The sequence below is a fragment of the Herpailurus yagouaroundi genome, unplaced genomic scaffold (assembly GCF_014898765.1).
Source record: "Herpailurus yagouaroundi ecotype Mexico unplaced genomic scaffold, PumYag 186, whole genome shotgun sequence".
Lineage (NCBI taxonomy): Eukaryota > Metazoa > Chordata > Mammalia > Carnivora > Felidae > Herpailurus > Herpailurus yagouaroundi.
The window spans coordinates 10,043,741-10,071,081 of record NW_024412417.1 but is presented as its reverse complement, the minus strand read 5'-3'; the positions used below and the strand labels follow the sequence as shown (position 1 = coordinate 10,071,081).

At 40.6% G+C, this 27,341-nt stretch overlaps 1 protein-coding gene across 5 annotated transcripts in view; it reads left to right on the top strand.

Moving 5' to 3' along the window:
- The first annotated feature begins 6 nt into the window (after positions 1 to 6).
- NIPAL2 (NIPA like domain containing 2) overlaps positions 7 to 27,341 on the top strand; it is an 82,547-nt gene continuing 55,212 nt past the window's right edge. For 2 of the 5 annotated variants that reach the window (XM_040494086.1, XM_040494085.1), the window contains exons 1-3: positions 7 to 125; positions 22,761 to 22,829; positions 23,838 to 24,009. In XM_040494086.1, coding sequence (XP_040350020.1) covers positions 18 to 125; positions 22,761 to 22,829; positions 23,838 to 24,009 — 349 coding nt within the window. In that variant the 5' untranslated portion in view covers positions 7 to 17. Of the gene's footprint in view, positions 126 to 6,529; positions 6,615 to 10,105; positions 10,315 to 11,680; positions 11,787 to 22,760; positions 22,830 to 23,837; positions 24,010 to 27,341 lie in introns of those variants that run through there. The other 3 variants (XM_040494083.1, XM_040494082.1, XM_040494084.1) reach the window with 3 other exon arrangements.

The window sequence follows — 27,341 nt, the reverse complement described above, 5'->3', positions numbered from 1 at the left end:
GCCGGGAGCGAGCCCCAATGGCCGCCGCCTCGGCTGCCGTGGACGAGCTGTCCCGGAACTTCACGTACGGGGCGCTGGGCGCCGGCAACGGCTCCCTGTCGGGTGCGTGGTACCGCAGGAACCAGGTAAGGGCCGGCCGGGCCCGTCGCCCGGTGGGGACACGGGCGGGGCCGCCCGCCTGCCGGCTCTCAAAGGACACCGGGCTGTGATGTTGCCAGCCGTTCACTTAACTGCCCCTGATTGGGGAGAGCGCGGGCGCCCCCGCCTTCGTCCCCCGGGCGTCGGTCCCTGGGACGGGGGCGCAAAGGTCCGCGGCTGTGACCTCCGCGGGGTCACTCCTGAGCCTCTCGGTCCCGAACACTCCCGCCCCTCCAGCCTGAATCCGCCTTCTCCCGGAAGGATTCTAGGAGTGTGGGGTGAATCTCGTTCCACCCATAATCCACCCCCCTCCCAGGATCATTTTACAGTTAAAATAAATAATAAATGACACTCCATTCTCAGAAGCAGGGAGCTCATGAAGGGCAACCAAATGTCACCTCCATGCAGATGCTCTGCGTGCCTGTGTGTCCCCACAGTCTCAGCACACAGCTTTTCCATTTCCGTGCGAAGAACACCGCTATACTCGGGTTGCAGTTGCAAGACTCCCTCCTGTCTCACCGGAGTATTATTGGGAAAACATCGTCGGCCTAAACAAGGCCAGTTTATGCTGGAAACATACATTGAACGAGATCAAAAGGGATTGGAGCTTTCCCTTTCTTTCTGGCTTGGTTTAAGATCAGAAACACAGTTCTGGGAGCCCATCCTCTAGCCGTGTTCATAGTCTTTCAAGTGGGGGCCAGTGATCTTGATGTAGTGGATCCCAGGCTTCCACCTGTGATCATAAGTGTGTTTTGTCTTGTTCTTTAACAAATCCGTGGGCCGCCTTATTTTACAACAATGTAATCAAACTGGTTGTTACTCTTGGTCTAAATCATGTTTTCATCAATAATAATAGGCCTAGCATTCCTTTTATGCTCGAAAAGCATTTTGAATATACATTTCTAAAATGTTAAAATTTTGTTTTCAGAGATTTAACACAGACGATTACTTATATAAAGACAAAATAAGCGTGTTCACCCTACTAGTTTCCAACAAAGAGGAGAGTTATTTGCTTTAAATCTGTTTTACCACAAAACATCCTAAAGTAGGAAAAATGAGGGGACTTTGAGCCTCTTTGTATGTAACCTATTGGACCTCTTCCTTCACAGGAGTTACAAAGAAAAGAATTGCTTTTTATGGGAAGCTCTTTGAGTCTGTTAAAGGATGCTTATGCTCCTATAGATTATAAGCATGTTACAATGTGCTTATGCTAGAAGTACTCCCAGTAAAGGTTTAAGAATGGACTGTTTTTCTTTTGGTAAAGAAATTAGAGGGTCAGTAGTTGTGACCTACAATGGCATCATCCAGAACAGGAAAAAAACATTGTTTTCACAGTGGAAACCCCTGTAATCCGTTTTCTTTGATGTTTCCTGGAATTCAATATTGTCTTGGCTCTCTAACATCAACTACGTTACCACGTGACATAAATGTGAGGCCTTAACTTTATGTTTGCAAGGTCTAACTTGCCATTGACAGTATATATTTGTACAGGTTTAAAAGGGTGTATCTAGGATATGTTCGTTGAAATTACTCAGCTGACATCTAAACTATAGCTCTTTTGAGGTAAGATTGTATCAACTTTTCCCATTATTGTATAAATTTAGGCCATCTTTTAAGGCTTACAGGACTGTGAAAATTGATTTTTTAAAATCCATTCAGCAAACATATTATTGAGTGCCTCCAGTGCTGGCCAGGTCAAGTAAAGATAAAATGGAGTCCTTTTTTTTTTTTTTTTTCTTTTCTTTCTTGACATAGTTGAATGTAGATGACTGGAAATGGGGGTGGTTCCAGAAAAACAAAGTGTGAGATACAAGTTTAAGACGCTCCCGCTCAGAATTAGCTTTGGTTGCTGGATAGTCAGGGTTTAATCAATTTTTACCACAACTAAACTATTTGATGACAGTGTCTGTTCGCCAACAGCTCAGTCTCTCTCTGTCTTTCCAAGTGATAACCATCAGACTGATAAGTTAACCTTCCTCATAGAAAAAGACCAACACTTTCACATAACAGATGAATATTTAACAGTGGTCTCTTAGCATCAGTGTTGTCCAAGGCAAAAACGTGAGTGCTTCTAGAGGAGGAAATCTCAAAGCAGGTAGAAAGTAGTAGTTCAGTGGGGAAAATGTTTTGGGGAACCAGAGAAGAGAGGTCTTTGCCCCTTTTTTGGTCACTCAGGAGTCTACCTATGAAAGTACAGATGCAATAGAATTCTGTAAAAGTATTTTCTTCCTGTTCGACCCACAAGTTTTCAGTATAAAAGGTAATATTTCTAAGATGGTTATTGAGCCCCCTGCTTTGTACAAAACACCGTAGTCTTCAGATCCAGACCCTTCCTTCTAGGAGTGTTGCTAGGTGCTTGGAGAAATGAACTATGCAGGTAACTCCAAAAGCAGGCAGCATGCTTTAAGTGTCACGTGAGTGATATAAAGTCCTAAAGAAATTTGGAGCAAGGTGGCTTTTCGTAGGGGCCATCAGGGGTATTTTGTGGAAGGGTGGTATTTAAGCTGGGCACTTAAGGGTGGACAGAGTTTCACTGATGGGAGAGCATGGGTGGAAGTCATTCCAAGAGAGGGAAAGTCTGGGGACCAAGGACAGACCGTGAGGCCGGGTCAGGTGTCTTTTTGAATATTTTTGTACCTGGTGTACAGGTCACTAGCCATTCTGGTTGCAGTGGAGGATGGAGACTGTAAGGTGGAAATACAATTTGGGGTCTTAAATATGGCCATGGATTGCCTTGAAGGACTGGTTAAGAAATCTGGACTTTGTAGACAATGGGGAGCCATCGAAGGCTTTTTGAGCAAGGAGTGTGAGAATCAAAGCAAATTAAATAAAAGGAACTTAAGGTTAGCAGGATGCAGAGGCCTCAAATTGGCTAAATCCAGCCCACAGATGTGTCTTGTTTGACCGGCAGAGAGGCTTTAAAAAATGTTTAATACATTGCCAGCCTTAAAAGCAAGTCGATTGTATATGAAGTTTCAAGTTTCAACTATCTCTTTAAATGTTAGAAGTTCTAGCAGCACTTGGCCCTCTTCCCCACCTGTCCCACAAGCTAACTGTGCGTTGAAGTTCACAGTTTATTTTTTTTATTTTTTTTTTAATTTTTTTTTCAACGTTTATTTATTTTTGGGACAGAGAGAGACAGAGCATGAATGGGGGAGGAGCAGAGAGAGAGGGAGACACAGAATCAGAAACAGGCTCCAGGCTCTGAGCCATCAGCCCAGAGCCTGATGCGGGGCTTGAACTCACGGACCACGAGATCGTGACCTGGCTGAAGTCGGACGCTTAACCGACTGCGCCACCCAGGCGCCCCTGAAGTTCACAGTTTAGAGCAGCTGTGCTCCCCACCTAAGACCCTCCCTTTGCTCTCATCTCTTTTACCTACTGGCCCCCGTAGGCATTTATTTTGCAACCAGTGTTAGAGGCTGTAGTCTAGCCTCTGCTGTGAACTAGAGAGTGTGGTTAGGCAAGTAACTCTGGGCTTCAGTTTCCTTTCCAGTAAAACGATGGTTGGAAAGATCTCCAGTCTCCCTTTTGCTATCTGATTGATTAAGTAGTGCCAAACCAGCAAGGTTGTGGAAGGAATGGACAGAAAGGATGAATGTAGGAAATATTGTGAAGGAGGGGTTTTGACCCTGGTTCTTCAAGTTTAAGCATGTTGCTAAGTATCTAAATTCACAAGGACATTGTCAAAAAGGTTTATTCTGCATAGGGTGAAATGAAAATTCAGAATTTTTTATGTCCTTTATTTGCACTTTTAATTTTCAATGGCTTGAATTTTTAAAGTCAACATATTTAAAGGAAAATTGATACGACTTGGAAGAGAAGAGGCAAAACCAAGAGACTGACATTTGTTATGCATTTACTATGTGACACTTTATAGCTGTTATCTCAGTGGAGACCCCCCAACAACCTCGTAAGGTACAGATTATCTTCTTTGTTCATGTAAGGAAACTTGTGTTAAATAATTTGCCTCTAGATCTTATAACAAGTAGGTCTAACTACAACCTATTCTTATTCCTTGCCTGAAGGCCATTGCTTAGAAACTAAGGCTTGAAAAGAATGTGGTGGTAAGAGGAAAAATGAGGGGGGAATGAATAGGGCTTGTTTCATTGCACCAAAGAAGAATCACATTGAGTTTTATGTTGCCCTTTTATTAATTTTGCTTTGCTACCATCTATTTCTTTTCTGCTGGTAGCTCACCTGGCTATCTCTTAAAGAAAGAAAAGTGCCCAAACTTATAAATAACCAAAGGACTGGGTAGAGGTTGCTGGTCCTTTCCATTTCCTTCCCAAGAAAAATCCCTTTTTTGTTTAGTTTATGTTTATTGGGGTTTGTTTTTTGTTTTTTGTTTTTTTGCCTTCCTTATATATCCAACGTGGCATTTTCCCATTACCAGGTTTTCTGTGAGATGTATGTATTATGAGGCAGCAAGAGGAAGGAAGAAACAGATTACCTCAAAGCAACTATATCAAAGCTTTCGTAAAAAAAAAAAAAATAAATCATCATCATCATCATCATCATCATCCCATGGTTTTGTTAGAGGAAGAGTCTTAATGCCTCCGTGAATTTGGCAGACAAGATGTTTGCATTTCAATCTACCTGATATCCTCCTTATGGCTTGATTTATACTAACTAGTTATAATATTTGTATTGATGCAATCAACAAAATTCAGGCTATGGGAAACTTTGTCATTTTATAGGTTTAAATGGTTCCATTTCTTCAAAAATCATTTTTACAACAACAAAAAAGGGAGAGAATGGACAGAGGAGCTGTAGATTAGAATAGACCTAAAAAAATAAAAAATAAAAATTAAATTAAATTAAATAGGCCTAAAAACCGTATCTGAAAAAGGATGCACACTTGGGTGATAAAACTAAAGGGAAGGCAAGAAAATGATTGCAGTCAAGTCAGGCCATTGGTTCCTTGTGGGAAGGGAAAGGGTTGCGATGGGGTGAGGCAAAGGGAGGGCTCTGGGTGTGTGCCCAATTTCTGTGTTTTGATCTGGATGGTGTTATAAGAGTGTTTACCTTATAATAATTCATTTAAGTAATTTATTCATCCCTGTCATTCTCTCTGCGGTTGTCTGTATCCTACAATTTTTTAAGTTTAAAAAATAATATTAGCATTGCTACAGCTGTTCAACTTACATGCTTTTTACCCAGGTAGACAATGGTATACCATATACACCCAGTGGGAAGTGGTATGCCATTGTCACTTTGCTTAAACAAACAACTGAGAATTATTTAGACAGTTTCTTTTTAAGATGTTGATGATTGTTCAAGTTGGCATTTGAGAGCTTACCATGGAAGGGATGATATTCCCCTAAACTATCCTTTTTGGTTTTGTATAGTGCAGTTTTAAAAGCTCAGTCTTTTCACCAGAGGTGTTGGCAAGTTTCCTAATTTCTCCACATCTTGGCTTTCTCTGTTGGAATGGTAATAACAGTATGCCACATACTTTCTATGGTTGACAGAGGAATAAGAAATGATAATGTATGGGGGCGCCTGAGTGGGTCAGTCAGTTAAGCACCTGACTTCGGTTCAGGTCATGATCTCACAGTTCGTGAGTTCGAGCCCCATGTCAGGCTCTGTGCTGACAGCTCAGAGCCTGCAGCCTGCTTCGGATTCTGTGTCTCCTTCGCTCTCTGCCCCTCCCCTGCTCATGCTCTGTCTCTCTCTGTCTCAAAAATAAACACTAAAAAAAATTTTTTTTTAAAAAGAAAAGCTAGTGAATGTCCAGAAGTTAGCAAAGTGCCAGGCACAGAGAAAGTACTCAAATACTGGCTATTATTACTAGTCGTATTGCAGTCAACCTATATTATAGGAAATGCCATGAAATATATATTTCTAATAATTAGTAATTGTTGGACTTAGTTCCTTGTAAATGGAAAGAAATAAGAGAAATCATACTAGGTGTTTGAGGTAACTTTTCTTTCTTTAATCTAAAACCACTGACTTCTCTATCCAGTGCCTTCCTCATTCCCTCTGGTGTTTGCTGCCCCTTCACTCTCGAAACGTATTCACATTCCAGAACACTTCCTAATTGCAGTAATTTCCTAACTGGAACGCTTGGTATTTTGAAGCACTAAGGCAAGGATTCTTCCTATGGCTTCGGCCACTTTCCAGACTCCTGGGCCGGGGAGATGGCTGTGTAGCACTGGGAACAGTGACAGACGTGTTTGGTGGCAGCAATGTGGTCACAATACCAGACACCGATCGTAGTTTAAGCAGAAGGACCAGCACTCCCAACCTGGGAGGGACTGTTAATGTTGAGACTTCCGTGCCATTTATTTTAGCTTGGGTGTGCTTGTTTATTTGTTTTCTCCCAAAGACCCAACATTACTCTATTCCGTTTGCACCTCTTGATAATTCATCTCCTGCTGTGTTCCAGAGAAACCTACCTTTTCCATGAAGTAAAGCTCATTGCCCAGTCTTTCCTGCTTCACAGAATGTCCTGACTGCCTGGAAGCTGGAAGGTAATAGTCCACGTCCCCTCACATAGTTCCCTGCCTGTACCTTCTCTTGTCACTTGCCTGGCCCTTGGTCATTCTTGGCACGGCCTCCTGTCATCTTTGGCACATGTCAGGAGGTACAGACTATTCCATTATATAAATACAAGCTAACATATGCTTCGTCCTGAGCGCCGCACCTCACCAAGGATTGTGTTTGTCCTGGCCTGACCCCTTCAGAGACCCTGGCCTTGACAGGTCATTCCTACAATGAGAGTCCTGCTGCTTGCCTGCAGTCTCACACTGGTTTCCTAAATCACCCACCTCTCCTTCTGTGTACCCCTCCAACTGGTTTCTTCTTGGAGTAACTTGGACCACTGGCCTTTAGTTCTGTCTTCTAGCTTAGCTTAGCTTCCCTACCAAGAATGTTTTGTAATTAAGAGACCTTAGTTTGCAAGTCACAGAAAACCTGACATTAACTGCTTAAGTAAAGGAAAATTGATCAGCTTAACATGAAGTCCAGAAGAACTCTGGGTCCACCTAAGCCTTGACCCAGAGGCTCTAAAAACATGGTGAAGGCTCAGTAGCTCACTGTACTCTTCAACTTTTGTTCCTTTGTTCCTTTTGTTCAACTTTTGTTCCTGGAGTTTGTTGGTTCCACTTTTAGAAGATTTGCCCCACTAGCCCACATTCTCCCTTCCACTTCCAGGAGGGGAAGCTTGACTTTCTCAACTGATGAAAATAAATGGGCTTTAGTCTGACTGGATGAGGTTAGGTCCATGGCCTTTCCCATGCCAGTCACCAAAGCTAGAGTTACTGGGCTTGGTGTCCCCGAAGAATGTGGGAAGGGCTGGCTGCAAGAGGGATCCTATAACCAAGAAAAGGAGTTACTATATGGCCCTAACAACAGTGTCCGTCCTCCTGCGGATTATGGTCTTCTTGGGCAACTCTCAAGCTAACAACCTTTGCAACTCATCTAGGACCTTCCTTTTCTGTATCCTGTCTCACATGAGCAGCCCCCAAAAAGTTGCCTCCTATTTAGCCTGCTTGTCTTTGTGGGTGAGACCTGACTAGTATAATCTCCTTAGAAGCTTAGATTATAAGATGAATTTCTAAAATATTTTTATTAGCATAAGGTCTCTAAGTGGTGACTTACTTCACCCCTCACACACCCTCAAAAAAAAATCTACAAAGGCCCCCTCTCTTTCCTATTGATGGAAAAGTCAAGGGGAATCATTTGGCAAAGGTAGTATACCTTGCTTAGTCTCTATCTTGACTCTACCTGCTTAGAAATTTCTTTACCATCAGCAATCACCTCTTCAGTAAGTTGGAAACTCCTAAAAGTTTAGTGGATTTAGGTGAAAAAAGGTATGGTATATGAATGCAATACTGTGTGCAATCCTAGAAGCCAGGTTAGCATTTCTAATATCTCATTCGAGTTTGGTGTTAATCCTGTGAATTCTGGTTTTTTTTTATTTCTTCTTCAGTCTCTGGACTTATAGATGTCTGATTGTTCCAGGGCTGTTAGGGACATAACTTTGTGTTCCCTGTTGTCACAGCCCATATTGAGCTTGATCAGCTAATCAACAAATGAGAGCCTAAAATGCAGTCAGTATTCCACTCAATAAAAATCACATGCAGAGAGCCCTTCTTAACAAAGCAGTGTTGGACAGTGATGTCAAAGAAATCAGAAAACATGGACCATGTCCTCAAAATGTAGACATATATATGATGTATCATATATATGTGTGTGTGTATGTATGTATGTGTGTGTGTGTGTGTGTTTATGAGAGAGAAAGAGGGAGAGGGTCAGGGAGAGGGAGAGACTGTTTTTTTTTTTTTAATTTTTTTTTCAACGTTTTTATTTATTTTTGGGACAGAGAGAGACAGAGCATGAACAGGGGAGGGGCAGAGAGAGAGGGAGACACAGAATCGGAAACAGGCTCCAGGCTCCGAGCCATCAGCCCAGAGCCTGATGCGGGGCTCGAACTCACGGACCGCGAGATTGTGACCTGGCTGAAGTCGGACGCTTAACCGACTGCGCCACCCAGGCGCCCCGAGACTGTTTTATAATTACTTGATAAACAACATTTGAAGGCTGGTGTGAAGCTACCCCTTGCTTATACTATCTGATGGACTGTTTACATTAAGTTTCCAGACTAACATAGTACAGGTATGTATTTGTAAATAAAAGAGCCAAACAGAAGAGGAAATACTATCATATACCTTTAGATATGGCTCTCTGAGTCACAGCAGTGGAGAAGTTGAGTGGTTCTTTGTGAGCAAGGTACAAACAGACCTCATATTATAAGCAGCTGCCACAGCCATAAAGTAGAGAAGAATTGTGAGTTACATGTAGAATGTTTTATTAATCTTTGGAACTACATTTGCAGACCCAAATCATAGTCACTATCATTGGCCCGGAATGAGGAGCTTGGGGATAGGGGAAATTATCTTGGCTGTGAGGAGTGGCCCTTTAGAGGTGATGAAACGTGCAAGTCACGGTGCCTAAGAGGTGTAGAAAATTTGAACTTGATTCCTGCCTTCTGTCAGGAAGATCTGGTGTGGTGGGTGGTAAGGGCCACAGAAGTCTCTGGCAGAAGTCTGTCAGAGAATGGCAATGTTGTTATTTCTCCCTCATATTGAGGCAGAAATTCCCCTGGTGGCTGATGCCTGACTAGACGACAGAGTTCAGTCTCCAAGCGGATGGAGCTGACCAAACACAGAGTTTGAGGCAAGCCAGAGGCCTTTTGCTCTTCAGAAGGACAGGGACCCCAGAAACTCAGACAGGTGTGCAGGAAGGAGTTATAACTATGAGAGCTCTCAGGTCCCCAGCTTTAGTGTGGAAAGCCTCTTCCACACCCTAGGCTGGCCCCGCAAAAGGCAGACTGCAGTCTTGCTGCTTTGAAGACAAGGGATTACAGAGTTTTAAAATTACTATTATGAATGTGTCCTTGCAAAATGTGAAAGTTATGGGACCTTATATCTGTCTGGATGGAAACAGTAGCATTCTTTGTGTTCAGCATGTCTGACTTTGTTTCAAAGATTCCCGTCCCAACCTTATAGGAGGTTGATTTGTTTTATAATGGAACCAAGTTTAAGACTTCCCGAATTCGTATCTCACCTCTCTTGACTATTGTTGCTCTCCTTTTAAGAAAGTGTTAAAAGCACCCAAAGGACATATTACTAAATATATTACTTTTCCCGTAAATTTTTTCTACTGTAGCTTAAATTTCTCTAAGGCAAAAAAACATGATGGCTTCTTGGTAAGCTTAGGAAGGCTTATCCTTAATGGAGTTTGGTTTTTAAAAATAATGAATGTACAATTATGTAAGTAAATGTGTTCCCAAGGAAAAGACAAAATGTAATCGTTCTTAATTGTATGAGAAGGCAATATGTTGGGCTTTTTCTGCCTAGGTTTAAGATTGATTACAAATTGGCATGGAACTGCTTGTAGGAGAGCAACAATATACTGTGTTATGTAATGCCCATCTATTCGTTTGGCTTTAAATCACCAGGTTTGGATCCAATATCATGAGACTTTTTCAGGATAGAAAGGTAATAACCTTATAGCATACAATAACCAAGGTAACAAATTAAAAATCTGTTCATGCCTGAACATTTTTCTTTCTCTCTTTTTTTTTTTTCACATATGGGATTATAGTTTTAACTCAGTTTGGAGTATTGCAGACAACTCAATTATCTACAAGGGCAAAGGAAATTAGTGGTAAGAACAGTCTAACCCATTCAGTAATCCAAAAAGCATTACATATTTCAGGTTGTCTCCAGCGTTTACCACTATGAATATGAAGATTGTTTCTTCCTGGCCCTATTGTGATTAACTCTCCCATTGCCCCATTGCCCCTGCTTTTTCTGTGAACTCCTGAAATAGTCTCCTGAATGGCCTTCCTGTTCTCTGGTCTTGCTCTGTGCCAGGCCATCCTCCACACTGCAGCCAGAATAAGTCTTCTGCTTTTTTTTTTTTTTTTTAATGTTTATGTATTTGTTCTGAGAGAGAGACAGAGAGTGTGAGAGGAGGAGGGACAGAGAGAGACACACACACAGAATTCAAAGCAGTCTCCAGGCTCTGAGCTGTCCTCACAGAGCCTGACATGGGGCTCGAACCCATGCACCGTGAGATCATGACATGAGCTGAAGTCAGACGCTTAACCCGACTGAGCCACCCAGGTGCCCCAAGATGAGTCTTCTTAAAAGTAAAATCTGGGGATGCCTGGGTGGCTCAGTCAGTTAAGCGTCCGACTTCAGCCTAGGTCATGATCTCACGGTGTGTGAGTTCGAGCCCCACGTCAGGCTCTGTGCTGACAGCTCAGAGCCTGGAGCCTGCTTTGGGTTCTGTGTCTCCCTCGCTCTCTGCCCCTCTCCCACTTGTGCTCTGGCTCTCCCTCTCTCTCTCAAAATAAATAAACTTAAAAAAAAGGAAAATCTGGACCTATCCTCTAGTTTAGAGTCTTTTGTGCCATGCATAACACCACCTACAGATTCATGGCACACAGCGTCTCCTGCCTGCCTCTCCCGTCCAACTCTGCTGGCATCTTCTGCTGCAGGGCCCTTCAAGCACCCTGTTTACTGCACACATAATTAAGTTAAAGATTTAGAGATAGGGAGACTGTCCTGGATTATCTAGATGGACCCTAATGCCATCTTTGTGTAAGAGGGAGGCATAGGGAGATTTCATACAAAAAAAAAAGAGATGAGGTGGCCACAGAGGTTGGAGTGATAGAACCATAAAGCAATGATATGTCAGCAGCCATCAGAAACTGGGAAAGGCAAGATAGGAATTTTTCCTCTAGAGCCTTCAGAGCGAATGTAGCTCTGCCATCTTGGTTTCAGCCCAGTGAAATAGACTCTGGGCTTCTGGCCTCCAAAACTGTAAGAGAATGAATTTCTCTTGTTTTAAGCCACTACCAGGTTTGTGGTAATTTGTCATAGCAGCCACTTCTGTGGCTAAAATAATCTCCAAACTAGGCAGATTTGCACTCTCTGTCCCTTCTGTTTCCATAGCATCTATCTCTAGTACAGATTTCACAGGTGGTAGTCTGTTTGTAATTGGTGCTCTTTCTACTTCTTCTGAGCTCCTCGAGGGTACTTTGCATCCTCATTTCCTGACATAGAACCTAATGTTCAGCAGTTGTTAAATAAATACCAAACAGACGCATGACTGAATGAATAGCACCACAGGTGAGCTTCCTCAAGCTGTCTGTCTCCCATATCTAGCAGCTTCTCTCCAATCACTTGCATGGCATGTCCTTTCCCTCTACATTGTGCGTTTTTCCCAGGCAGTGTCTACACGTGGTTTTAAGTTAAGTGATGGTTTTATTTTTCTCCATAATATCTTTCCTTGGTTCAGCCAGCTTGCTTTGTGTTTCTTGCTATTCTTGCTAACATGTCTTCTTTTAACTCTTTTTAAATGAATCCACATTCCCTTTAATTTCATTGAGTCTGTAAAGCAGTGATTTTTTTAAACTTCTTAGTTTGAAAATTTTCCAACTTCTAGAAAATTAAGAAGAGTGGATAATAAACACCACATGTCCTTCACCTGGAGATTCACCAGTTGTTAGCATTGTGAAACATTTCTTCTCTGTGTGTATGTTTTGTACTTTATGTTATGATATGCCATTTGGAAGTAAGTTGTACACATTATGAGTCTTGATGCCTAATACTTAAGTATTACAAAGTATTGCGAAGAATGTGGGCATCCTCCTGTCCCTTTCTAACTGTTCTAGAGATGAGGTAGTTGTCTACCTGTTTACAACGTGCAAATGCAGAACGGCCCCAGCTCATTCCTGAGAGTTTCCCATGAGACACGGTGAACTGAACACCCATTTCTCAGACGTGTCATCCCTTTGTCAATTTGGGCTCTTAACGGTCATTCCTACAGGGATTAGTTGACCTAAATCACTCAACCTGTGGCATTTCCAGTACTAGAAACTGAATCTGTCATTTGCGTGTTCAGGCATATTTTACTGCCTGGAACGGGAGAGACAGCCTTACTCCAGCTGCAAGGTGAATATGACTATTGCAGTGTTCAAAACTAGCCCTGAATCTGTGGTTCTTTTGAACCACGCACTAGCTCCACTGGGTTCTGATTCTAAATTTATGTTTGAAGGCAAAGCCAGGAATATGTTTGAGTTCAAAGCCGGAACTGAGAAAGACTGTTACCAAGTCCATACACCCCCGTTATATCCCACCTCCATCTGGCCAAACCACCCCCACCCATGGATTAGAGGTCAACAACTTTATGCAAAATATCTGAAGAACCTTCTGGCACAAAAGGTAGGATAGAAGATAGTTCTTCCAGATAACACAAAAACATCACTGATCCTTCTCAGTGCTGGTATTTTGAATCTCATTCCAGATAAATTCCTAGCTGTGGCTCCCACCATCTGTTTACCAAGACATCCTGGAAAAGTCAGGAATTAAGCTACGGTGGTGACAAGAGTCAGCACTGAACGAATTGAGGGCATGTTTCTGTGTGTCCAGCCCGTGCTTCTAACTGCATTATTAAGGGGCGGAGCAACCTCTCCCTTTGACTATTATCTTTGCTTTATTTTACTTGCACTGAGAGAAAGAAGCAGACTCTGATTTTAAAAGTGTAGTAAATTGACACTGACTAGCCAGAAGGTTACCTATTGCAGTCAGAAATAGTGATTCAGACATGAGCTGGGTGCCTTGCTGCCAAAGTTTGCCTGCTTCTAGCTGTGTGACTTTGCACAAGACACTTTCCTTCTCGGGCCCTCTGTTCTCTTTCCTGACCAGTCTCCAAATCAGTGAGGGGAGAAAGGGGGCCGGGGAAGGAGAGGAGATGTCAACTTCCAGTAATTCTAAAATGCTACAAAACATAACACTCTGAATAAAGTAATGATGTAAACTAGACACCTGCAATTTAAATGGCAAGTTTATAAGGGCCTGCTCACTATATGCAAATGATACTCCTGTTTGCAGATGAGGATTTTTTTTTTAATTTTTTAACATTTTTTCTTCATTTTGAGAGAGAGCAAGCAGGGGAAGGGCAGAGAGAGAGGGAGACACAGAATCCGAAGCAGGCTCCAGGCTCTGAGCTGTCAGCACAGAGCCTGATGCAGGACTGGAACTCACGAACCGTGAGATCATGACCTGAGCTGAAGTCGGACACTTAACCGACTGAGCCACCCAGGCGCCCTGAAGATGAGGATTTTATAGCCATTAAAGCACATTTACCAGAGCCTCTAATTGCAAACAGCATTTAATTTTGGTTACTTCAAGTTACTGTATGTTCTTGAAGGTAATTAAATCATCTTATTTTAAAAACACTGCAGATTTGAAGTTTCCCTCCTTTCGATTAGGGACATTAATGAGGATTTACTGCATTACTATTATTTATAATTATGTGTGAAGTGAACTTAATGAGTATGCAATTAACCTTAAATAATTAGGTAAAGTTTCCGAAAAATGAAGAATAAGATATGCCAGTTTTCTGTTTCTGTTTCTGACACCTGCTTTATACCTACATATTTCTTATTCTTTGCATAATATGCATTCACTAGATTTTTAAAGTCAGCAAGCAGCTTTTTATTGTACACTGGTAGAAACTCTTAATTGTTGAAATCTGAGTTCCCGGGCAAGCTTGTGTTCTCACAAAAACTGAGAGCATGGTGTATTCAAACTCCAGTTGATTACAAAATATTCCCTTTGAGATCTTTCTAGGACCAAAGGCCAAAATGTACTCTTTCTAGACAGTTTATAATCAGTTCAAACAGCATTTAATAAGCAACTTCTTTGTGCCAGTTCCTATACTAGTCATTAGGGTTACAGAAATGAGTTGATAAGTAAGTCACAGCTCTGCCCTCAAGGAACTTAGAGTCTAGAGAGGAAATGAGCTTGTACAAAATCATCACAGTACAGCCTAGTATATGTAGACATAGAAGTGTATAAAGACTACTCAAATCAGAGGAGGGAAGTCAGATCTGAGGAAATTATCCAGAATTCAGTTTACAGACATAAAGAGTTGGAAAACATGATATTTTAGGAAACAAGGAGGATAGAATTTAAGAGTCTCACATGCTGGTAACAGGAGTTTCCATGTGGAGGGAATAGAACAAAAGGGGGATGACATTCAAAGAGAGGAGTGTTAAGAACTTAACTCAATTGGTGAAAGACAGGAGTCCTCAAATTGAGGAAGCATGAGTTCTAAGCAGAAAGTAATTCACATGCTGAAAAATGGTAGTGAAGCTGCTGAAAACCAATGACAAAGACAATCTTAAAAGCATCCTGAGAAAAATACCAGACTACCTGCAAAGGAGCGGCAATTAGGTTGACAACCTACTCCTCAATAGCAAGGGCCGGGAGACAACGGAATGATATTACCAGAGCACTGAATGAAGTAACTGTCAGCCTGTATTCCTGTACTCAAAGGGAAAGATGACATAAAGATTTTTGCAGAACAAGAGAGAACTGGAATTCAAAGCTTTGACTGAAAGAGCTAATTGGGGCTCCTGGGTGGCTCAGTTGGTTAAGTGTCTAACTCTTGATTTTGACTCAGGTCATGATCTATCTCACAGTTATAGATGGAGTCTCGTGTTGGGATCTGTGCTGGGCATGGGGACTGCTTAAGATTCTCTCTCTGGCCCTCCAGCATGCACTCTCTCTCTCCATCTCTCTCTCTCTCTCTCTCTCTCTCTCTCTCTCTCTCTCTCAAGAAAGAGCTACTAAAGTTTTATTCAGGAAGGACATTGAACCCAAAAGAAAAACTAAGATATGAGAATGTGATATCCAAAAAGTAGAAACAACCGAAATGCCCACCACCTGATGAATACATAAGTAAAATGTGGTATATTCTTACAATGGAATATTTCCTAGCCGTACAAAGGAATGATACATTCTACATACCTGATACATGCTGATGCATGCTACAGCATAGTAAGCCTTGAAAGCAACATGCTACGTGAAAGAAAACAGACACAAGAAGTCACATATTGTATGAGTCCATGTATATACAAGGTCCACAGCAGGCAAATCCGTACAGACAGAAAGTAAATTGGTGGTTGCCAGGGACTGAGGGGACGAGAGAATGGGCAGTGACTGCTCATGGGTGAGGAAGTTGTTTTGGGGGTGAGGAAAATGTTCTGAAATCAAGACAGTGGTGATAGTTGCAGAACTCTGAATGTTCTAAAAGAGTGTTGAATTGTACACTTTAAAAGGGTGAACATAATAGTACGTGAATTATATCTCCATAAAGCTATGTTTTTTAAAAGAACAGTGATGAGCAAAGAAGTAGATGAACGTGAACAAATAAGCAAGTATTGATTGTATGAAGGAATCATAACAACGACTCGTTTGGGGATATAAAAGCAAGGTGGAACTAATAATAGACCACCAAGAACATAGGAGGGAAGAGACTGTAGCTAAAACAAAGTTTTTATAATGTTCAGGAGGATAGAATGTTTATTAACAGTGGAATTTATGTCAAAAATGCATGATAGATTTAATATTAGAGCAACTGTATGACTCATACATATTGCTGTTGGGAGTGTAAATGGTACAGCCACTCTGGAAAGTAGTTTGGCAGTTCTTTTCAAAACTTAAAATAGGCTTACCACACAATCCAGGAATTACACCTTTGGCATTTATCCCAGAGAAATGAACTTATTTTCATGCAGAATTTGTACACAGTGTTCATAGCAGCTTTATTCATACAGCCAGAAACGGGAAACAACTCAAGTGTCATTCAGTGGGTGAATGGTCAAATATGTTGTGGTATATCCATACCATGGAATACTACTCAGAAATCAAAAGGATCAAGGATTATTGATCCAACTTGGATGAACCTCAAGGCTGATGCCGATTGCAAAAAATTTATGAACTGCATGGTTCCATTTATGTAGCATTTGTGAATTAATAGAATTCTAGAGATGGAGAACAGATTAGTGGTTGCTACAGGTTAGGGTTGGGGAGGGGAAGAAGATGGGTGTATCAGTAAAGGGGTAACAAGGGAATCTTATGGTGATGGTACAGATGAGGGTCTTGTCACGCGCACACGTGCGCGCACACACACACACACACAAGTGCTAGTATAGCTGGTAAAATCTGAACAAGATCTTTACCAATTCTGATTTCTTGATTTTGATGTTTTAGTATAGTAGTGTAAAATGTGAACTGTGAGGGGAGGCTGGGGGAAGAGTGCTTGGGGGGTGCCTGGGTGGCTCAGTTGGTTAAACGTCCAACTCTTCATTCCGGCTCAGGTCATGATCTCACGGTTCTGGAGTTCAAGCCCCACATCGGGCTCTCTGCTGTCAGTGCAGAGTCTGCTTCAGATCCTCTGTGTCCCTCTCTCTGTCCCTCCCCTGCTCATGCTCTCTCTCTTTCAAAAATAAAATAAACATTAAAAAAAATACAAACAATGGGGCGCCTGGGTGGCGCAGTCGGTTAAGCGTCTGACTTCAGCCAGGTTACGATCTCGCGGTCCGTGAGTTCGAGCCCCGCGTCAGGCTCTGGGCTGATGGCTCAGAGCCTGGAGCCTGTTTCCGATTCTGTGTCTCCCTCTCTCTCTGCCCCTCCGCCGTTCATGCTCTGTCTCTCTCTGTCTCAAAAATAAATAAACGTTCAAAAAGAGAAAATTAAAAAAAAAAAAATACAAACAAAAAAGAGTGCTTGGGACCTATCTTTACATTTATTTGAGGCCTACTGTGAGTCAATAATTATTTCAAAATAAAAGTGGAAAAAACACAAGAATTACTAAGAGAATATAAATAAGGTGTATAACTTCCTAGCCAAAAGATTAAGGGGAAGAAAATAGAGTGTTCAATCAATCCAAGAAGACTCTGGAAAGGAGAAATTAGAAAGCAAAGAAAAAGCAAAATAACTGCAAATACAAAAAAAGATGGTAGAAACAAGTGAAAATATATTTTTACTCACAATAAATAAAATGGACTAAACTTCCCATTTAACAGAAAGTCTCAGGGTTTTTTTTTTAATTCAGTTATTTTCAGTGTATAAGAGAACTGACTAAATATAATGACTAAGAAATGTTGAAAGTAAAGTGATAAGGAAAGTGGCAAATATCCAAAGAAAGCAGCTACATTATATTAATATCATATAAAATAAACTTTAAAGGGAAAAGGTTATTGAGATTAAAAGAGTCAATATATAATGATAAAAGCAATAATTAACTGGAAAGATAAGACAATCCTGAACTTTTATATACCTGCCTAACTCCATAGCCTTAAAATATGTAAAGCAAAATTCAATATATTTAAAAGGAAAGTGGATACATCCATGTTTAGTTAGATTTTTAATATACCTATATTAGCAATTGATAGGCAAAGCAGTCCGAAATTTATTATCAAAGATTTGAGCAATGAATTAATGGAGATAGGTAGATAGATGGATAGAAAAAAAATACATATATAATATGTTAACCCAACAATTAAAAATACTTTCTTTTCAGGAGTTCCTGGGTGGTTCAGTGAGTTAAGCATCCAACTCTTGATTTCTACTCAGGTCATGATCTCACAGTTCATGAGTTCGAGCCCCACATCGGGCTGTGTACTGACAGTGTAGAGCCTGCTTGGGATTCTCTCTCCCTTTCTCTCTGCCCCTCCCCTGCACACTCTCTCACTCTCTTTCTCAAAACAAATAAACAATTTTTAAAGAATATTTTCAAGCATACATGGAATACTTATAAAACTTGACCATACACTATTAGGTCACAAAACAAATTTCACTTTCCACCATACACTAGGTGAAAAAGCAAATGTTAATTTACACACAGCATATTTTCTGTCCACAACTCAATAAAATTAGAAATTCGTAAGAAAGCAATGACCAACATCACCTTTCATTTAGAAATATTAAAATACAGACCTCTGAATAATATAAGGTTCAGATAAAAATAATACAATATTTATGAAATATTTAGAACTAAATGCCAATGGAAACTGTGCATGCCAAAAGTATGCATGGAACCAAAACAGAGGGTGTACTTAAAGGAACATAGGGGCACTTGGGTGGCTCAGTCGGTTAAGCGTCCGACTTCAGCTCAGGTCACGATCTCGCGGTCCGTGAGTTCGAGCCCCACGTCGGGCTCTGGGCTGATGGCTCAGAGCCTGGAGCCTGCTTCGGATTCTGTGTCTCCCTCTCTCTCTGCCCCTCCGCCGTTCATGCTCTGTCTCTCTCTGTCTCAAAAATAAATAAATGTTAAAAAAATTTTTAAAGGAACATATATAGCTGCACTTGCATATGTTATTATATAGGCAGAAAGAGGAAAAGCTAATGAGTTGAGAGTCTAAATGAAGATGAAAAACTCACTAAAGAAAGATAATAAAAGCAAATATAGGAAGGAAAGAAATTGATCCACCCAGGCGCCCCAATTCTTATTTATTTTTGAGACAGAGAGAGACAGAGCATGAACAGGGGAGGAACAGAGAGAGAGAGGGAGACACAGAATCCGAAGCAGGCTCCAGCCTCTGAGCTGTCAGCACAGAGCCCGACGCGGGGCTCGAACTCACAGACGGTGAGATCGTGACCTGAGCCAAAGTCAGACGCTCAACGGACTGAGCCACCCAGGCGCCCCCCTTTGCCCATTTTTAATTGGGATATTTTTCTTTTTGTCATTGCGTTGTAAGAGTTTTTTTTTTTTTTTTTTTTTTATATTCTAGGTACAAGTCCTATATCAGATATATGATTTCCAAATATTTTCTCCCACTTTATGGATTGTCTTTTCACTTTATTATTAGTGTCCTTTGAAACATAAAACTTTTTCATATTAATAAGGTCTAATTATTTTTTCTTTTGTTGCTTGTGACTTTGATATCTTACCTGTAAGAATCCATAGCCAAATCCAAGATTATAAAGATTTATTCCTGCTTTTGTCTGAGAATTTTAGAGTTTTAGCTCTTAAGTCCTTGATTTTGAGTTAATTCCTGTATGTGTTGTATGATCAGCAGCTGTACTATTTTACATTCTTTTCAGCAGTGCACAAGGGTTCCAGTTTCTCCACATCCTTTCCAACACTTGTTATTTTCTGGTTTGTTTTAGAGAGAGGGCTTGAGTGAGGGAGAGAGGGAGAAGGGGAGAGAGAGAGACTCTTAAGTAGGCTCCACACTCAGTGCGGAGCCCAACATGGGATGGGGCTCAATCCCACAACCCTGTGATCATGACCTGAGCCAAAGTCAGAGTTGGCCGCTCAACAGACCAAGTCACCCAGGCGCCCCTGTTTGTTTGTTTGTTTTTATTATAGCCCTCCCAGTGGGTGTGAGGTGGTAGCTCATTGTGATTTTGATTTGCATTTCCCTAGTGATTAGTGCTGTTGAACATCTTTTCATGTGCGTATTGGCCATTTGTGTAATTTCTTTGGAGAATGTCTATTCAAGTCCTTTGCCCATTTTTATTTTTTCAGTCATTTGTGGCTTTAATTTTTTTTAATATGAAATTTATTGTCGAATTGGTTTCCATGCAACACCCAGTGCTCATCCCAACAGGTGCCCTCCTCAATGCCCATCACCCACTTTCCCTTCCCTCCTACCCTCCATCAACCCTCAGTTTATTCTCAGTTTTTAAGAGTCTCTTATGTCCTTTGCCCATTTTTAATTGGGTTATCAATTTTATTGTTGAATTGTAAGAGTTCTTTATGTATCTTGGATATCAATCTTTGTCAGATATATGATTTGCAAATATTTTCTCCCACCGTGTAAGTCATTTTTCACTCCATTAATAGTGTCCTTTGTTGCACAAAAGATTTTAATTGTGATGGAGTCCAGCTTATCTAGTCTTTTTTTTTTTTTTTTTGGCCTGTGCTTTTGGTCTCACATCCAAGAAATCATTGCCAAATCTTGCTACCAATTTCTAAACACTCAGCCTGGTAGTGAGTTCAATTCAAACTATTCAGTGAGTGATTTAAAGTACTGAAGTAAGTTATTTCTATTCTATAATTTACTGTTGTAATTGTGGAAGATTTCAAAATTATCCATTCAATCCCAAACTTCTTATGAAACTTTATTTTCGTGATTACTGCCAAACGCATTCGATTATAAATTGAAAGCATGGAAATAGCACAATTATGATACGATTTTTCCCCATGAGGAATAGTGATCAAAATTATTGCCAAGTGCCTTTATTAGGAAAAGAACATTCTTAACTGATTAAAGGCTATGGATATTATATATCAGCTATTAAATGGGTTTTCAACTTTTCTGCTTCATTTTTTAAAAACCCCGAATTTCACTTCAGCACATATAATACAGTTTTAAAACTTCAAAGGCATTTTGCATTCTGAAAAGAGCTCCTTGTGATTATAATATTCTTTTGAAATTCAAATAACTCCTTGGAATTTGAAGCTAGCTAGGAGTTGTGTACTGTAGAAAAAGAAGGGGGAAGATCCCTGATATCACTGCTAATTTATCCTGCTAGAAAGATATGATGCTTTTGTGCCTTGATAGGAGCAGTAAATGCATCTTTTGAAGGAAACATGTTCATCAATGTGTGAAAACTTATTTTTTTAAAATTTATTTATTTTAAGAGAGAGACAAAGAGAGAACCGGTGGGGGAAGAGCAGAGAGAGAAGGAGACAGAGATCCAAAGTGGGTTCTGGGCTGCCAGCAGAGAGCCCAATGTGGGGCTCGAACTCACAAACTGCAAGATCATGACCTGAGGTGAAGTTGGATGTTTAACTGACTGAGCCACCCAGGCTCCCCAAGCACTTATTTTTTAATCTCTTTTTAGTTCTTGTTTTAAACCATTATATACTTTTTCCAGCATGTATTTTTCAAGAGCCCCTAATTTTATAAAGTAGGTGATGTAGGAGATCCAAGAGAAGCCTAAGACATGGTTCTCTTCCCTCAGACAGTTTGCCATCTCTTCATAGAACCTAGTGATGCACATGACAATCTAAAAGAAGAAATAGGGGTGCCTGGGTGGCTCAGACAGTTAGGCATCTGACTTCGGCCTAGGTCATGATCCTGCACTTCATGGGTTCGAGCCCCACATTGGGCTCTGTGCTGACAGCTTGCAGCCTGGAGCCTGCTTCAGATTCTGTGTCTCCCTCTCTCTCTGCCCCTCCCCTGCTTGCACTCTGTCTCTCTGTCCCCAAAAATAAATAAATTTTTAAAAAAAGAAGAAGAAGGAATAAAGGCACTTACCATGTAGAGTCTGAGAAAGCAAGATCAGAGAAAGCCACAGTGTTTCTCTATAGTCAACTACATCGAATATAAAACTACTTTACCAGTTCCCCATAAGCTGTCCTCATCTGGACCATACCACAGCATATTTAATGGAGTAGTAGGAAAATGTAGTCTACCCCCGATGGAGATCATAGAACTTTAGAGGGAAAGGGATTTTGGAAACATCTTATTCAACATCTTCTTGTTTACTGAGGCCAGGGAGCTGAAATAATTTGCTCAAAGTTACCTGTTAGAAAATAGCAGATCTGGGGCACCTGGGTGCTCAGTCAGTTGAATGGTTGACCCTTGATTTCAGTTCAGGTCATGATCTCAGGGTTGTGGGATCAAGCCCCATATCAGGCTCTGTACTGGGCATGGATCCTGTTTGAGATTCTCTCTCTCTCTCTCTCTCTCTCTCTCTCTCTCTCTCTCTCTCTCTGCCCCCCTCCCCTGCTTGTGCTCTCTCTCTCTCAAATAAAAAAAATGTTAAAAAAAAATAAAATAAAATAGATCTGAATCTCAGATTCATCCTTTATCTCCAAGGCCAGTGATCTTTCTTTCATACTACAGTCCTCCAGAATATGTTAAGAGAAAGGAGAGAGGGAGACCAGATGGGAAACAATTTTACGGTCCATACTTGAGGCAATGAACACCGCAATCAGGGGGGTTGCTGAGGAAAATTGACAGAAAGGATAAATAAGAAGCACCTTAGAAAAAGAACCTGCTAACTATTTTCTTTATTTTAGTGAATTAAACAAATATCTAGAGAGTTCAGTAAAGCATTGAGCTAGTTCTAAAGAATAATATTTGACTAAAGTGAAAAAAAACAAATCCTGACAAAACCACTATTCATAATCCAAATGATCCTGGCAAATGAGTGCTATGTAAATATTTGCTGAATGAATGAACAAATGAATGAATGTATCAACTTAAATTTTATTGTTTTTTTGGGGGGGGGGAGGGGATTTTTAGTAAATATCTTACAAGTGTTACTGAAAAAAGAAAACATTTTCTTTTACAGATTCACCTTTTTGGAGTTTTGCTGGCCATTCTAGGAAACTTGGTAATCAGTATTTCCCTAAATATTCAGGTAAGAAGTAGCTTGTTTTTCTAAGTGTAGTTTGATCTAGGGACACATTATGGCTTGAAGGGGTCTCAGGCACTTTTGCCCTCCTGGGATCCTTCCTCCACAAAAAATCTAAACAATTATATTTTATGACCTCACTGACATAAAGACAAATATATCTTAGGCTGGATTGCGTTCACTTTTTTCTTCTTCTAATTTTAAAAGGAATTAAATATTTTTGTGGGCATCTTAATAGTATTGCATATCCTAGGCAAGGTGCCTCAGTAGTTTGTAAATTGGTACCACAAATTTGTACCAAAGTTGTTCATAATCTTGGCGTAAACCAAGATTTATTTTTAATGTTCTGTGTTTTCTTCTAGTACTTTTATTATTTTTTTAAGTTTTCAAACATAATCTAGAATTGTATATACTTCTTATAAGAAAGTAAGTTCAGTTGTCATAAAATCAATAAGGAAACTGGGCTTTATGTAATGGCCATGAATATATATGTTTCAAATACAAAAAATACTCAAACCAGATGTAAATAAGCATCTATCACCCCAACCCCCAACTATCAAAGCATTCTGCCTTGCTATGTTTATTGTGGTAGCTACTTTGACTCATACATTTGAATCCATTTTCAAAGGATTTTCCTTTAGTAACTTATTATTTTTATTTCCCGAATGTTTATTTTGGCATCTGAACTTTTTCGACATTCTGAAAGTAGTGTTAAGACACTTAACTCCTTAACATACTCCTCATCTTTGGAGAGGAAGACTGCTACTAACTTTACAGTTATCAGAATTAAGCAACATTCCTATGTGAGAAGGCCCTTTCCTCCACAAAATTCTCCATCAGTGGGAGTCACTTCTGCAGTTAATATGTTTGGAACAAGCAGAAAGCCATAGCAATTGCTCTGTAATAACCTGCAAATAAAAGCCATGATGCAAATGCATAGGACCAAAACTTTTCAGGGCAAGTTTTAATTTGTGGTAGAGATATTTTCTTATTTGCATCCTGATTTCCTTCCAGAAATATTCTCATGTCCAGTTGGCACACCAGGAACACCCAAGGCCATACTTCAAGAGTATGTTGTGGTGGGCTGGGGCCGTGCTCATGGCCGTTGGGGAGATGGGCAACTTTGCAGCCTACGGATTTGCCCCCATTACTCTCATCGCTCCGTTAGGCTGTGTGTCTGTTACAGGTGAGCCATTTCTCTGTGTTTTGACAAATAGAAAGTTTTAGACATCAGAGTAATTGGCAGAAAAACATACAACTTAAACAACATGCGAGCAAAGGAATGAAGTCCTATTTTCTTAGCAGGTTAACTTGGAACGATTATATTGCTGGTTTCACTTATCTGCCATCATGCTGCCACATTAACCAGAAAGAAACTTGGCATTTTGTAGCTGTAGTATTGATGTTTGAAAGCCTTATTTCCAGTGTGTGTGTCTTAATAAATTAATAGTAACAGCAAATGTTATACCATGCTTTTTAAATCGTTAATGAATTATCTAAAAATATTTGTACAGTGTTGTATTTTATTCAGATGTTAAGCTGATGTTGCTTGTAGTTAGAGCATTTGATGCCTCATCTTGACTGCATAGTTCAGTATCTCTTTTACACTAAGGATCAAATATTGGTTATTCTCCATTACTATAAGAATGTGTACATTTACGGTAATGTCACAATTAACCTATTTTTCAAAACTTACATGATGTACTAAATATATATATATAGAAAAGAGAATATGAGATGTTGCTAAAGACTAAAAAAAAAGAGCAAAATCACTGCTAAAAAGATGAATAAATTTTCCAAGACTTGTTAAAATCAATAAAAATCCTTTTATTTTTACTCTTTATTTGCTGCTATGGAAACAGCATGTTTCTAAATGTCTGTGCCTTTGAAATCTTCACTGAAATAGAAACAAGTTGATGATTATTGTCTGGTAACAACTAGATCAAGCATAAGATGTGCTCACGTGTCCCAATTTTAATATTTCTCCTAAGAGTATGATATTCTTAAAGAAAGCAGAGTTTAAACCAAAGTAATGTATATTCAAAGAGAATTTTATTTTGTGTTGAAAGTAGTTTCTCCTTCTTAATCATTCAAAATATCTTACTTAAAATACTTCCGTGGTGTACTAGGGTAGAATATTTAGCAAAGAACACTTTTGTAGCTTTCTAGAAATTGTTCAGTTAAAATTACCATACTGTTACTTCTCTGAATAGGCACACAATTTATATAATCATTTACCATTTTTAACATCCCAATAAAATGAGCAATTTTAGTGTATCTTCTTTTTGCCACACATACTATGTATGTGGACATTGTGGATTTCTTTTTTTCTTCTCAAGATCTGACAAATAATAGATAAGAGACCTCGTTATATTGTCACCTTGGGACTTCTACAGGCCCCAGTGATTCTGAAAATGTTGTGTTTTTCTTCATAATGACTGTGTATTTAGAGCTGGTTTTTATTTTTGCTTCTTGTTTTGCTTTATGCTTCATTTCCAGGAAGTAGACAAAACAGTGTCCAGGAATATAAACAGACACCTGGAGGAGGGTTGGTACACTCAGTTGAAATTCTGCAGTTATCTCAAGTCACTCAGCACTGGGAATCGTTTCCTCTGGGAACAAGAAAAAGAGAGCTGGTCCAACTAGCTCAAAGGAAGGGCAGTGTGGCTGGACTTGTTGTAATGATCAGAGATTTCACAGAAATGAAATAGAGCCAAGCTCTGTGGGACCTAAAGTGAGAATTTGGAAGTCGCCAGAGATTAAGGTCACCTTGATACCCTTCACAGCCCTTCAGCTGAGCTGCCTGCGAGGCTGCTCCTCTTGGCCTGACTTGCTCAAAGCTCTCGTTAGTAATAGGAAGCTTAAGTTTTCCCACTCACCTTAGACAGTGCCCTGTCCTCCCCAAGCCCCCTGTGGGGCCAGTCCACTCATGTTCACACTCTGAGCTCACTGGTTTAACAGGTGGACCTTTCTTAATGCTACATTCTTTGTGTGCTTTTAGCCCCAGTTGATATTTCAACGTTACAATCTTTTTTTTTTTTTTTAATTTTTTTTCCAGCGTTTTTTATTTATTTTTGGGACAGAGAGAGACAGAGCATGAACGGGGGAGGGGCAGAGAGAGAGGGAGACACAGAATCGGAAACAGGCTCCAGGCTCCGAGCCATCAGCCCAGAGCCCGACGCGGGGCTCGAACTCACGGACCGCGAGATCGTGACCTGAGCTGAAGTCGGACGCTTAACCGACTGCGCCACCCAGGTGCCCCAACGTTACAATCTTTTTAACAGCCTCCCTCTCTGCCCATAAAATGGTTCAAAGAAGTAAACTTACAGCCTCAAATACAAGCCATTTCCTACTTTACAATCTTTGCAAACTAGTACATGCTCACAAGTAAATATTCCCACAGCATTCCTGAGCTGCATTTAGGTTGTGAAGTGTCGTAGGTGGGTTGTGGACCAGTGGTGATTGAGAATAGCCCCCAGCACAAACCCCTACCACCCTGAGGTTCCTTATAAAGATTCTGGAAACTCTAAAGGACCTGAAACAAAAAGGAGAGTATTTTTTTTGTCAACGTTTATTTATTTTTTGGGACAGAGAGAGACAGAGCATGAACGGGGGAGGGGCAGAGAGAGAGGGAGACACAGAATCAGAAACAGGCTCCAGGCTCTGAGCCATCAGCCCAGAGCCCGACGCGGGGCTCGAACTCACGGACCGTGAGATCATGACCTGGTTGAAGTCGGACGCTTAACCGACTGCGCCACCCAGGCGCCCCAAAAAGGAGAGTATTTTTTAAATAGCCATATCATATGGCTCTGTCTACAGATGAGGCAGAAAAGCGTCCACACTTTTCTGTGCTGGAACTTTCCCCCCACTGTTATGTCTTGAGAAATTCATGAAAGAAATCAAAATTTCCTTCTGAGTTAAAAAAAAAAAAAAAGATAGATAGTATATATTGCAGTGTTGCATGGGATGGGAGAGTGCATATTCTTGCCTGGTCTGTCTTCTATCTTTTGTTACTTTTAAGATTAAAAAAAAAAAAAAAAAAAAGAAAATTAAAATCCAAAACTTTAAAAAAAAGCTTGAGCTCTGAAGTCCAACCAAAGGGTAGGTACTTTCTGCCCTCTTTCTCCCTCTGCTGAGGTGATCTGGTTCACACCAACAACACTATGCTCCTTTTTTCCTTTCCGGAAGTGAGGGGAGATACCGTGTGGGTAATCACGTGTTCTAATCTCGCTACCCACAGCGCGGCAGGCCCCCTAATATGTCAGACCCGCTGTTTTGCGTTACATAATCAAAATTCCTTTTCCCTTTGTAAGTTTAACTGAACAAATTGTTTTTAGGACTAGTATGTAAGAAACACCATGGTAAGCAGTATGGCTATCTCAGTTTGTGCTCTTCTCACAGTCCTGCCTCAGAGCATCTTCCTTTCTCCTTGCTTTCTCCTTCTCTATGTGTTCTGCCGCTCCTTGCTGACAGGCTCACCTTGCAGCCGCGCTCCTCAGGCCCTGGTTTTACTGGTGG